Source organism: Sebastes umbrosus, chromosome 23 (genome assembly GCF_015220745.1).
Source record: "Sebastes umbrosus isolate fSebUmb1 chromosome 23, fSebUmb1.pri, whole genome shotgun sequence".
In the NCBI taxonomy this organism is placed as follows: domain Eukaryota; kingdom Metazoa; phylum Chordata; class Actinopteri; order Perciformes; family Sebastidae; genus Sebastes; species Sebastes umbrosus.
Window position 1 is genome coordinate 22,982,254 of NC_051291.1, and position 14,317 is coordinate 22,996,570.

Below are 14,317 nucleotides of genomic sequence, written 5' to 3' on the forward strand. Positions count from 1 at the left end.
CACATGCACACATTGAACAGCATACACTTATGCAAACTCATGCATACAATTGATCATGTCCTCATTCAAAGGGTCAGATGCATCGACACACACACACACACACACACACACACACACAGAGAGAGAGAAGTAGTGTGAAGTGTAGTATCACTGCTGGTGTGATCTCTCTCTTCTTTTCCTTGTCTTGGTGCTGCTGCCCGTGCTGCCTGTGTGGGTGCCACCCACCCACCCATCTGTGCCCATCGGGGCCCTCGAGCCCAGAGTCCATCTGGCATCTTCCTCTGTGTCTGTCGAGTTGTCACCTGTGACGGCCACCACCACCGACAGCCCCAACGTGACAACACTTATGTTTAGAGAATACAGAGTAACAGAGAGATTAGCTCTGAACGCAGTGACCTCAGCTTCATCTGAGGGTTTACATTTCAAATATACATACTTCAAATACACAATCACAATCATTTCATTCATAACTAAGACCCCTCTTCAAAATAGCAAACACCTCCAACACAATTCTTTCCAAATTTTACGCAAAAAGTCTTGTCTTCTTTACACCTCCAACTCGCCACCTAACCAGAACTGTCTGGCGCCCCTGATGCTTCTTTCACAGATCCACATTTTAAAGAGCCTGCAGAATTACACTAACTTGAAGTTAGTTAAAGGAAAAGTTTGAGAACTTGGGAAATACACTTGTTCGTTTTCTTGACAAGAGTTAGATTAGAAGATTGGTACCACTCTCATGTCTGTACGTTAAATATGAGGCTAGAGCCGACAGCAAATTAGCTTAGCTTAGCATAAACACTGGAAACAGGGGAAAACGGATAGCCTTGTATGACTTAAACAAATAATATAACGTGTCAACTAGTGAGTGAGCTTCACTTTGGACACAGCCAGGCTAGCTTTTCCCTGTACTTCCAATCTTTATGCTAAGCTAAGCTAACTGCCTCCTAGCTCTAGCTTCATATTTAAGGCATTTGCATAACAAGGCCGTATTTTTGGTCCGAAATTGCCACACGTTTAAAAATAAATGACTTCACGTTGTGTCAATCATGTTTACACACCGACTCCGAAACCTTCATCCGTCATTAAAGTTCTCAAAACAGGTTTGATTTTCTGTGTTTTTTCGCCTGGGTTGTCTGCCCATTCAGAGCCACAGTTACATTAGAAGATTAATATCACTCTCATGTCTGTACGCTAAATGAGAGGTTAGAGCCAACATCCAATTAGCTTAGCTTAGCATAAACACTGGAAACAGGGAAAAACAGGTAGCTTGTATGAATGAAATACATAACAATATAACGTGTTAAGCTTTAGATATGCTGATAGGTGGATTTAACTTTGGACACAGCCAGGCTAGCTTTCAGTGTACTTCCAATCTTTATGCTAAGCTTAAGCTAACCGCCTGCTAGCTCTAGCTTCATATTTAGCATGCAGACATGATAGCTATTACTTGAAATGTTAGCATTTGCTAAACAGCAATGAGAGCTGGCGTTGACAACAGTTGTATATTGAATACTGTAAGTGTGTCCACCACTAAATAAGCATGACACACAAAAAAGTCATCTCATTTTGTTTTTGTTTGTTTTCCCTGCTAGATGCCGCCAAATCCTACAAATCCTACACACTGCACCTTTAATAAAGAGTATGTCAGTAGGGTGAAATATTACTGATGATCAAATGACAGATACCACTTCTTTTAATACTTTATCACACCTGAGCTTCTATATTTAAGATGTGCTGAACACAATTTCAAGTAAAGATGTTTTTCTTTTAAATGTTTTGGACACAAATGATTGATATGCTCCCTTAACTCACACCATTTGATCTTTTAATAGGTCGCTACACAGCACTGAGATCATTGTAGAGTTGAACTAAGTGTCAGTGATGGATGATATTAAGCAGCCTGTGGGATCACACTTCCGCTGAAGGAGAGAACAGTGTGGCATATGCCTCGCTACATTTAATGAGTATTTCACGGTGAGAGTGGATGAGAGCTCACTAACAGTCTTCAGTCTGAGCAGAAGGGCTTCTGATGAAGACAAGTTGCCGGTCATTTGCATGTCAAAAAGCCTGGAGACACAAAGACAATGGAGGATTATCAGGGACGCATATAGAAACACAGCTGTCAACGTATTGAGTGTGACACTAGCGATCCTTTATAGCTCTGTGTTTTATCACAGGGCGGCGCGGGGGGGCTTGTTAGGAATTCACTTTTAGATTGATTAAAAGAGGTGTTCTTCAGCTATAGTATTCCTCCACTCCCTCACTGGAATCACAGTGATCCTAGTTCAATCCCCGCCAAACAACCAATTAGCCTTTTTGTGGTTTGGTAAAAAACAGGCTGTTTCCAGCTAAGCTAAGCTAAGCTAACTAGCTGCTGGCTCCAGCTACGTACATATTTACTATACAGATAAAAGTGCTGGATCCATCTTCTCAGGGAACTTCCGACAAAAAAGAAAATAAGTATATTGCCAAAATGTCAAACTGTTCCTTTAAAGCAACTTTTCAGCTCTCAATTTACATTCAGATACATATAAAACATTTTTTTATAAGAGATGACATGCTCTTTGTCTCAAATTAAATTGGAATAAAGCTATATTCTCAAACCAAACTCCTGGAGGACACAGCATACTATTGCCTCCACACGGCTCTCAACATAGCGACGGCTAACGGCGCTAACAGTGAAAACAATGCCAACAGTGCTGACAGAGCTAACAATGTTAACCTGGGGGGGGCGACCAAAGGGTGGGTGCTATGCCGCCGCAACGGCGCCGTCAGTCGGGACGGCGTTATCAGCTGTAACTGCAAACAACTTCTTTCTCTGCTCAGGTAGACATTACTCCTCCAAATAGTTGTTTGCTGCTATATTAATACTCTGGATATGGCATAGGGCACCTTTAAATGGCTTAACTTGTCTGCACCATATATCAAGATTTATATTCCAAAGGGTAATTAAAACAAATTAAGTCTACTCCTATTTCCCAAGCATATAAATCAATCTCTTCATCATGAATTAGATCCCTGAGAAGATGTAAGGACCATCTGTCTTATGAAGTCTTCTAGTGCCCATGTCTCCACTCTGGTCCAACTGGAAGCAGACAGTAAAGTATCATTTGACATGTGTAGGTGTGTAAGATGAGCTATGAATATATTGTTTTTACACAGGGATAAGGATTTTTTCTTTTAGGTTTCTGTCGTCCTAACAAATCCATTTATGTCATTTATGTCTATCTTGTAGAAATAAAACATTTAAATACAGAGTCAACATTATGCTACACATACTCATGAAGGAGGCTTTACAGAAGGAATCATTAGCAATTGTTTCAAGTGGAAAAGTATTAAAGGTTCTAATGACACTGATTCACCAGAGGGGGCAGCACCTCCCCAGAAAAACCACCCCACTCACTCCTGCTTCCTGGAAACCCCTCACACACACACACACACACACACACACACACACAAACACAAACACTGTACACACATGCACAGACACACCGTATCGTCAGCCTGTTACTCATAGCCTTCCAGCACCCAATAACAGGATGACTTATGTTATTGTACTGTAGGTAGGTAAGCAGGAGGCTTAAAATGGAAAAGCAATTGGTTCTATCTTAGAGGCGGCATGTGTGTGATGATGCATAACATCCCCAATCTCTCATTTTTCCTCCGTCATGCCAGCATCACTCCCTCTCCTCCCGCTCGAGACACATCTGTCTCTGGCAGGTTGTCATTCAGCTAATGGCTCCTGTGATGTTTCTCCTCAGTCGTGTCACGTGTAACAATGTTGTTATTACTATTGGCAGTGTAAATGAACCAAGTGCTATATTGGGCATGTATATTAGCCTCCCGAGGGAGTGCTGTTAAGTAGATGAGGAATATTGGCTGGGGGTTTCATTAATGTGCAAGAGCGTTTCCACCAAGAACCTTGCTAAATTTGACCGGATGTTGTGGATTAAAACTCATGTAGCTACAAAACACCATGTTCAAAATGATCAAGACACCAGACTTATTTCTGTACATAAAAATGGGAGTTTAATTGAAACTTTTGTATCAAAAAATAGCAATATCCATCCTTCACAGCCACAAGTCACACAGCTAAACTTGAAAGGTCTCCAATATGAGGCTATGTGACAACTATGAAAGCTGTTCCACCCGTTGTTTAGCTTTCCATAGAACTCAAATTGATGTTGACAGAACAGAAACCAGATGGATTTCTCTGATAATTAGCCATTCAACATTACCAACAGACTTTTTTTAAGTAGTTAAATAACATTCAAATGCTCTTTTCAAATTTAAGTAAACGTTTTATTCTGCTTTACATCGACAACTGCTTCAGTGCATCCTCCACATCTCAAAAAAAAAGAAAATGTCGAAATGTAAAAATAAGTTATAGGAATGCAAACCAAAGGCCAAGTAGGATATGCAAAATTTAGAGGGGATTTTAAGCATAGACAATAAATAAATAAATAGCCACAGAGTGTGGAATGTCTACATGTTTACAAATAAATTAAATGCAAACAGGGAGGAAAAATAATGTACACACAAAAAGAGAGAAAAAAAAAAAATACACACTGTACAATATTTGTTGAAAAAAAAAAATACATAATTGAGTCCATGAATATTGCATTGATTGTGCATTTCACACCCCAAACCCTGAGGGAGGCCAGGGGCGGGGGCCATGTAGTGTCAAGCAGTGAGATGGCGGGAGGCAAAAAGAAAAGTCAAGAGGGCCACACACCCCGCAACAGGCATGGGGGGAGCAGAGGGGGAGAAAGAGGTGGAGAAAGAGGTGGGGGTAGGTGTGTGTGTTGACATTTTGTAGACATTCAGAAAAGACAGGATCCAGTTTCCAAACACCTGTTCAGGCTATAGAGTGAGTGAGCAGCGTTAAAGAGAGCGACACAGAGTTGAGTCGAGTGTTTTTCAAGTATTCCATTGTCAGGAAGGGCCCCCAGCTCCTCCTCTCCGATCTAATGCTATCTTAGCCTCTTGGCTGGGGGCTGGTTGGCTTACAGTGATGAAGAGGAGGGGGGTCAAAACACAGCCTAACCCCCTCCTGACATCACAACACGGGCAACTTAGCCACCAGCCGCGGGCAAATCCAAAAAACAGAGTTGTTGACGAAAGCCCCCCAGAAAAGCAGCTTTCCAAAAAAAGGCACTACAAAATCAAAATGAAAACATTTAAATAAAAAGGTTTTCTCCAAGCTCTATGAGAGCAGCCATGTCTGAATAGGAGGGCCTTGCCAGCTGCATATACCAGCCTAGTAACAAAACGAGTCAAATAAAGTTAAAAAAGGAAAATAAATAGCGCTGGTAAGACCACCCAAACAGAAAAATGTTCCCGATCAGGAAACAAGTATAATCAACTGAGAGAAAAAAAAAGAGGGGATGGGGGAAATTAAGATAAGGAAGAACAAATAATAAATTAGAAATTCCCTACAAAAGAGGAAAATTAAAGTCGATTTTTGTTGCCGGACCAGCTGAGTCAAGCGCCCAGCTGCTGTGATGGGCCAGCTGGGCTACAGGCTGCCGGCCTTGAGTCCATATCACCCCCCCTCCATCCAAACCCCTTCTTTCACCAGAAAGTCTTTTCAGTCCATCAGAGCCGCCCTCAGAGGCTCTCCTTGCTCGAGCTTGTGCTTGATGAAGAGTCTGTGTCGATGGTCCTGAGGCGGATCTCGCCGGCGACCGGCTCCTCTTGTGACTTGGGTGACTCTGTTGTCGTCCTCATCCAGGGGTGGTCGCAAATCTGCTCCAGGGTGGGCCGGTCTGAGGGCCGCAGGGCCAGGCACCATTTGATCAGCTGCTGGCACTCTGGAGGGGAAGACAGAAACAAGGTTGAGTATAAAAGAGAAATGTACCGTACTGTATATGACTCAGTTTGGATGGATCTACAACATCCTAGTGTGTAGGTGGCACAGACAGCCAATAGAATGAGAGCACACATCCTTTTATTGAGTTACCTCCCTAGGGGAACCAGGGCTGTTACACAAAGTGCACCGAGGGAAATCATAGCAGCTAAAATCTCAATTTTAGTTATCAATCATAAATCTGCCTTAGCAGCCATTTCAGCAGCTAATCCATAATGATTGGGAGGTATTACTCTGATGTAAATTGATTTCCAACATAGGCAAACTAGGAGGTCGTACCAGTTCCGGTGGCTAGAGGGCAACAGAGTCAGCTCGTGTCATAATGTGTGTTGTTGTGGTTGACTTACCGGCTGAAACCCTCCTCCTGAAGTACAGTCTCCCTCTGAGGATCTCCTCGTCCTGCTCAAAGGGGATGTCTCCACACACCATGTCGTACAGCAGCACGCCTAGCGACCACACCGTCGCTGAGCGACCGTGGTATCTATGGAAGCGGATCCACTCTGGCGGGCTGTACACTCTTGTACCTGAAAAAGAGAAAAGTGGGGAGGTGAGTGATGAGCACGTCTTCTGGGAAATATTGTATGAAAAAGAGATTGTTTAAATGTAATATGATAAGAATATATGGGGCATCAGTGCTTGAAATGTGGGAACAGCAGAGAGACTGAATAAAAAAAGCTGAGTAGAATTAATGTGTCTGTGTCTAAAATGGCTGAGTCATAGTAGAAATGCTTTCCATCTTCCTTCAGCCACAAAACACAAACTGGGTGACCTGCCTAAGTCTCCTCCCTTTCTTTTCCTCCCCCCTCCCTCCTTTTCTTTCCCTCCCCCTCCCCCCTTTTCTTCTCCTCCCCCCTCCCTCCCTCCTGAAAGGAGGAACTTGGATACCAAACAAAAAAGGCAATGTGAGCCCATCACGTGAACCACCGACTCGGGTTTCACAACAAACAGATGTTACGTGGCACTGACCTAATACCCACAAACTGAGACTGTTACTCAGCTTTACTGACCAAATAAGAACCGGAAACAACACAGCAGTACACTCGGGCTCACAAGACGAGGGTGAATCAGAGATAGAACCAGAGATAGAACCGGCAGTATTAATAGACTGTGAGTCATAACTGACTATCCATAAACATGCGCGTCATGCATCCCGGTAAAACACTCATCGATATCCCTCCGTTATACCGATATGAGCCCCGAGGCGAGGAAAACCCTCCATCACAAACACACACACACACACACACAGCACTAGAGCACCACAGCACTGCGTCACAGCCTCGTGCACGCCTCCATGTCTGACTGTAGCACCGCGGAGCATCAAGGGCAAACCCATCCAGCCCACACGGAGACGTGTTCACAACAACACACTACACACTACACATCCAGCATTGTGACTTCTTATTATAGCTATCATGTAACAGGAGAGGGGAGGGGGCGGGGGGGTCAGCTGCTTACCGTCGAAGTCGGTGTACACGGTGTCCTTGAGGATCGCCCCGGATCCAAAGTCAATGAGCTTGAGCTCCCCGGAGCGCAGGTCCACCAGCAGGTTCTCGTCCTTGATGTCTCTATGGACCACCCCGCAGCTGTAGCAGTGTCTCACCGCCTCCAGCACCTGGCGGAAGAAGCCCCGCGCCGTGTCCTCGTCCAGCGCGCCCTTCTCCGTGATGAAGTCGAACAGGTCCTTCACGAGCTCCGGTCTCTCCATCACCATCAGCCAGCCGTCCGCGCGCTCGTAATAGTCCAGCAGTTTGATAACCCCGCGAAACGAAGAGCTGACCTTCTTCAGCAGCAGGATCTCCAGAGGAACCATGGACCCGTTCTACAGCACAGAAACCAGCATTTAGTATCGAGATCAAGGGAGAATGGCTCTGTATCAACGCATTAACATCACAACACCCCCACCCAGCAGCAGGGGGGGGGACCAAAACAAACCACACTGATCAGAGTACTTACTATCGTGCCCCACTCGGTCACCCGCTCCTTAGCAACGTGTTTCACAGCGACCTGTAATATCACAATAAAGAAGAGAAACCGGTCAGATACCGGGTTGTATTCCCGGTGGCGATCAAAGGACGCCCCGGCTCTAATAGCGTCACATGATCACAACATAGACCCGATCCCTAGACCTGATCCCTGCTTACCGGTGCGCCATCAGAGATCCGGCTGCCGGCGTACACGGTGCCGAATCCTCCGCTGCCCAGCACCGATCCCACCTGGTAAACCTTCTCAAAGGGCTCCTTCTCCACTTTAACTGCAAATAAAATAGAATCATGTTCAAATAAGTGAAACATTTCACAACAAACAGCGCGTAGTGCGAGATCAGGCTGTTATTATCTCTGGTCTACTAGCAGCTCTAGAGCCGCTCAGCTGAGACGGTTAGTAGCTTTACTCTATAGATCAGCACGGTTAAATAAACCAGCAGCTGTTAGATCACATCAGAGGAGAGATAAGGTGACTCACCCGGCTGGAGCTGGATCTTCACTGGTAGATGGTCCATGCTTGAAGGGCTGCAAATGTGCGAAAATGAACCAAACTTTGACAACAACATATTCCCGCTGAAGAGCCGCGGAGACAATCCCTGTTCACCCGCTGAGAGGCACCGCAACCGGAGGAGAAGGACAAATGTGGTTGGAACCGTAACGGTCTTCTTGGCTTCTAGTGGCTAGTAATCTAATATAGATCCAGTCCAGCAGTGCGCACACTGCGCCGCTCCGCCGCTCAGCCGCACCGCGCCCGTCACACTCCTCTCACGACCGTGTAGTCGTGCTCCGTCTCCCGAACACCGGCATGAAAGTGACCTCTGTGAGTCGACTGAACGCAACAAACCCAAACAGTCCTCTGAAGTAGTAAAAGCCCGAACAGTCCGCTGTGCGTAGCAGCCGTGTGGACGCTAGTGTGAGTGTACAGGTCCTCTGCAGCGTGTTGTGATCCTGAAGGAGAGTGCTCGCTGTCTGAGCTTTGGCGCGGTCTGCCTGAGCCAATATTTTGACGCGCAGTAGGATTGTGATATCCCTCCGCCACCAATACAAGTCGACACGTTCGCTTAATTACAGCGTAAAATCGCCACTTTTCATTAAATACACATTCACATGAACACATTGGATGCGCATTGTGATTTTATCACACTTTTATTCAATAATATTATCGAAATAAAACGTTTCATTGCGCACTACTTTCTCATAGTACTAGACGCCCAAGAATCCCTTGTCTGGAAGCTCTGCGCTGTGTTCACTATCGACTCGGAGGCGACGACCAATCAGATGTCGTATATAAATACCGTGTTTGGGATCTGGACCAATCCAGACACAGCTATTACAATAAAGCAGCCATTTGATTTGAGCGCACGTGGCGCCAATTCTGAGTTCCCCTCCCTTCATTTTCCTCCGCAGCTCTACAGAGACACACACACATACACTCACACACTCACACATAAACACACAGACACACACACACACACACGCACATACGCATATACACACGCACTCTCACACACACACACACACACACACACACACATATATACACACACACACACACTCACACAAACACACGCACTCACTCACACACGCACACACTCACGCACACATACACACACACTCACACAGACACACACACACACAGAGTTTCTGTTGTGAGGGGGGGTTCAGTTGCTAGTATATAATTCAACACAATGCACTGATTAGTACTGATGAGCTCTCTCAGGTTGTTCTCATTTAGGGAGTGTGTACCTAGAGTCACTTGTGTTATTTGTTTACTACGGAGCCCTCCCAGACCCCTAGACCCCTAGACCCCTGGGAGAACCAGTTACTTCTGTTTACTACGGAGCCCCCCAGACCCCTAGACCCCTGGGAGAACCAGTTACTTCATAGAGCACTTCTTCAGTCATTCCTGACGGTCGAGTCATTGACTTCGGTAAAGTGTGAAAGATATTGACAGATTCAAACTTCCTGGATCAATAACTCATAACAGAAACGTTGTTAAAACGCAAACAACGTCTCTTTCTAACCGTAGTGAGGTAGACAACGACCTACAACCTCATTTTAATCACAACGAGCCGTCGTCCTCCGAGCTGTACACATTGGTCTCTATGTGCAGCTGGCTGAGAGACAAGTAGTCAGGGACCGTCTACAAAGTGCAAGGCCAAAAAGAGAAAAATATTCAATAACTTCAGTATTATACAGAGTAGTACCACCAATGGCCTCCTCATAGTTGTACTACAACACTTAGTCTGGAAAAATATGCTTTTGCATAATTTTGGTGAATTTTTAATGGAAAAAATATTCAACAACTTCACTTATATAAAGTGTAGTGCCATCAAAATGTCTTAAATAGTTTAATAAGTATAATCAGGAAGAGACCATTGATGTGTGAAGTAATTTTGATGGTACTACACTTTATATTAATGAAGTTATTGAATATTTTTCCCATTAAAAATTCAAAAGAATTATGCAAAAGCATATTTTTCCAAACTAAGTGTTGTAGTACAACTATGAGGATATCATTGACGTAATTTTGATGGTACTACACTTTATATTAATGAAGTTATTGAATATTTTTCCCATTAAAAATTCAAAAGAATTATGCAAAAGCATATTTTTCCAAACTAAGTGTTGTAGTACAACTATGAGGATATCATTGACGTAATTTTGATGGCACTACACTTTACATTAAAAGGACTCTATGTAAGAATCAAAAATGTCTTGCTAACAGCGACACCTGTGGCCGTTAAGTCAACGAAAGTCAACGTCCTGTTGCTCGCGCTCGCCTGTGTGCACACGTTACCTGAATGTGAGCGAGCATTGCTCAAAACAGTGAGGAGACACACGTCAGCTAAAAGCACAATATCACTCTATATTTCAGCTGCTTGGCAGTAATGTTAGCTGACCAGACCAAGGTCTCTCCATGAATCAATGCTGATCCTAGTGTTGGCTTTTCCTGCTTCAGCCTCTCGACCGCGGCCGGAGGGAACAGGGGAGACACCGGAGTTTTGGTTAGAGACGATAACGTTTCTCTCTGCTGAGCCCCGTTGCTTCACAAGACACGGCAAACCTCTGTTGGTCTGGAGGAGCTGCAGCAGTTATTTCTGCACAAACGTCCACTGTACATTCACTAGATATTCTCAGAGCTAAACTAACTCTTCTGCAGCGTGGAGTGTGCACGCATGCACGTGAGAGGTGGAGCGAGAACGAGCGCGGTGTGTGAGTGAAGGCAGGCAGAGGAGCAGAGGAGCAGCGTACAGCAGAGATTACGGTCTCCCCCGTGCCCTCCGACCGTGGCCAACACGGTTTTGCAAGGCGGGCTTCACTAGATACAACTTACAAACAGTCCCTTTAATGAAGTTATTGAATATTTTTACCTTTAAAAATTCACCAAAATTATGCAAAAGAATATTTTTTAAAACTATGTGTTGTAGTACAACTATGAGGATATCATTGACGTGTGAAGAAATTTTGGTGGTTCTACTCTGTATAATACTGAAGTTATTGAACACAGCCTGACGTTACAGCTGTTTAGTACTGATGTGAATAGCGAGGGCAAGCGTCGGCTCTTTTGTAGTAATGTTGTCTGGTGTTGACATGCACAGTGCAGCTTGCTACCGGAGCTGGTTTAATCCAAAAAGGCTCAATGCTCGAGGTCGTATCATGTTCTCACCACAAACGAAGCGTACCGAGCCGTACCGCAGTTCGTTTGGAAGCGAACCGAGACCACCCCTTCAAGGAGGTCTCGGTTCGCTTGTTTTGGTGCTGCACCCGAGTGCGATTGCTGTGTTCACACCTGCCCAAACAAACTGCACCAAGAGAGTAAACGCTCCAGGGTAAACGCTCCCGGGTAAACGCTCCAGGGTAAACGCTCCAGGGTTCCATTCAACCAAACTAAACAAGGCGGGTGTGAATATGCCCGTAGTAGTTTAAAGCCCAACCATGTAGTTCTTTCCCAACTACGTTCTTTTGTTGTATAAACCTAAACCAAGGGTAACTATAATGGTGTTGATGCCAAAAATGAAGTGGCGCCAAGGGGCGTGCCAAAGCGTCTATATGTGACGGGTTGGGATGAGAACGTGCCGTGCATTAGTGCCAAAAGTGAATGATGAGCGTCCAAGGATGACTGCAATAGGCTCCATTACACACAGGCTTTTTGAAGGATGATACAAGAGAACACTAGCATGAGCATGGAAACACAATCAGATGATTTGTGAAACCAGCTGTCCCATTTCAGAAGGTAAACTTTCCAGTTTTACTGTTACACATCTGACATGACCTTGGCTCGCTGTGAACTCTCCACCTCCTGCTACCTCTGATAACCTGCGTGTGTATGCATGTGTGTATGCATGTGTGTGTGACCACTAACCAAACAGAAGCATCAGAGAGTTCCAGGGAACCTTATCTTGCTATAGGCCTGCCGCCGACTGCAAAGTTATGTAAATGTGCACACGCGCACACTGGGCTGCAGATGAGAGCAGAGTAACAGCCTGTGGGCTAACCTGCAGTGATGCTCTATATTCTCCGTATGATAAATTACACTGCTTCATGTTTCTAGTGCACTGTCACTCATACAAGTTGAAGAAATACAACACTTGTGCATGGCTTTATGTTATATTTCAGCATAACAACACTGTATGGACACATATGCTTACAGAGCCTTGTGTTCCCATGTAAAGAAAATGTGTTAAGAGGACACATAGATGTACTCACACACACACACAGTGTTTGCATTTTAAGGGATATACTACTATGTACATGCAGATTGCGTGGGGGCACACAGAAGAACCTCAAGGGTTGATTTGCTTTTATCTCATAAAACATTTGCATAAATGACAAAGAGTTCAATGGGTTTATTGGATTAAGCTTCAAATAAAATGTGTTCAACCCTGCAGCAGTGTTAGCAACAGCCGATTCCCTACAGAAAAACCTTCCACCTCTCCTCTCCTGCAGGATCACTCTGTGGTCATGGGTGTATTTTTAGAGGCCATACCCATACAGTTGCTACTAATAATCGCTTGTAATACTGTAGATATTTTCTTTTTTTTTATGTTATTTAAATCCAAACTTCTTTCAAAAGCTGAATCTTCTGCACCTTTCAATGTGAAGCTTGTATGTTTCCTCCCACAGTTCAAATAGATCAGCTCAGGTGAATTGGAAATAGTAAATTGCCTGCAGTTATCAGCTCGAATGAGTTTGTATTTCTATGGCTCTCAACCCGAACCGGTGCTCTCCTCATTTGCACTTCTGTATAGAGTGTCACACTTCACATGAAGCCAGACTCGCAGCTGAGAAGGGCACTCTGTATCGCAGAGAAAGGTATGAAAAAGTGCATGTACTTTCCATTCTCCAGCTGTAAGCAGATGCAACAGGTGTACCAAGATAATATGCAGGACAGTCCCAAGTATGGTATGTACATCATGCAAGTGTGCAAATGGAGGTGGAGTAGATAAGGCTAGAATGATATTGAGTGTCAGCCCCGTGATAGATTGGTGTCCTGTCCAGACAGAGTGTTTACTGCCTTTCACCCAGTGCATGCTGGGACAGGTTCCAGCAATCACACCATCCTGGATATGAAAAAGATACTATGGATGGATAAAAATAATAATCATCATCACTTCTCTTTCACTGACAAGCCCCCCTGCATGGCACCTTAGGCAACCTTTCTGACAACGCACCTTACCCACACACACACACACACACACACTAAATAACGCATTTAACACATGGTATGGAGTTATTTTATGCCAAACCACAATCTTTTCCTAAACCTAACTAAGTCTTTTTGTCACATAACTTCAGTACTTAAGTTACACCACTTCCGGGGATATTTTAACCTAAACTGCAATTTTTTCCTAAACCTAACTAAGTAGTTTTGTTGCCTAAACCCAACTAATATGTTTTTGTCACCTAACTTCTGTACTTAATTTACGGCACTTCCGGTGTTATTTCCGCGATCTTTTCTTAAACCTACCGTAAGTAGTTTAATTTTGAAAAGACTGGAGTGGAAATTGACACATGCGTCATGTGTTGCTGGAAATTCTTAACAAAACGTAAAGAAAATGAGGAATACATTTTCGTAAGAAATCATACGAACCGTTGTATGAGGATATGTTGAATTATGTATAGATAAATCCAGGTTTTACCAGACTTTGCCCCGATCAAAGACCAGTCTAGTTCTAAAGTATGACCGATTGTAATCATTTATCTCTGCGGGTGGTGTGAACCAGTTGAGGAGCAAGCAAGGCAGTCAGGCAGTTGGCCAGCCAGGCGTGCTGACAGCAGAAGCACACAGCTGTTTTACCGTGGCTTCATATGAACGCGTGCTATGCAGTTGTTCACAGCTCTCGTGGGAAATCATCATCAGGGCTTTTATTTATGTTCACCAATCCTTTGATCCGTGGATGTAGAGGAAACGACGAGGGGAGGGAGCAAAAGAAGAATGGCTTGTGGCCCGCTGATGAGCTGT

The 14,317-nt window shown here is 44.4% G+C and overlaps 1 protein-coding gene and 1 long non-coding RNA gene across 2 annotated transcripts in view; one reads left to right on the top strand and one right to left on the bottom strand.

Annotated features, from left to right (window-relative positions):
* Positions 1-4,003: 4,003 nt before the first annotated feature.
* Positions 4,004-8,769, bottom strand: pim3 (Pim-3 proto-oncogene, serine/threonine kinase). The gene is made up of 6 exons (XM_037760673.1): positions 8,330-8,769; positions 8,011-8,120; positions 7,823-7,873; positions 7,325-7,688; positions 6,217-6,393; positions 4,004-5,813 (listed from the first exon to the last, which is right to left on the bottom strand). Exons 1-6 carry the CDS (start codon positions 8,415-8,417, stop codon positions 5,611-5,613), a joined length of 993 nt encoding a protein of 330 aa, XP_037616601.1. The 5' UTR covers positions 8,418-8,769; the 3' UTR covers positions 4,004-5,610.
* LOC119482798 overlaps positions 8,652-14,317 on the top strand; it is a 28,560-nt gene continuing 22,894 nt past the window's right edge. The window contains exons 1-2 of the long non-coding RNA XR_005205546.1: positions 8,652-8,776; positions 12,690-12,699. This is a non-coding gene — a long non-coding RNA (uncharacterized LOC119482798). The remainder of the gene's footprint in view (positions 8,777-12,689; positions 12,700-14,317) is intronic.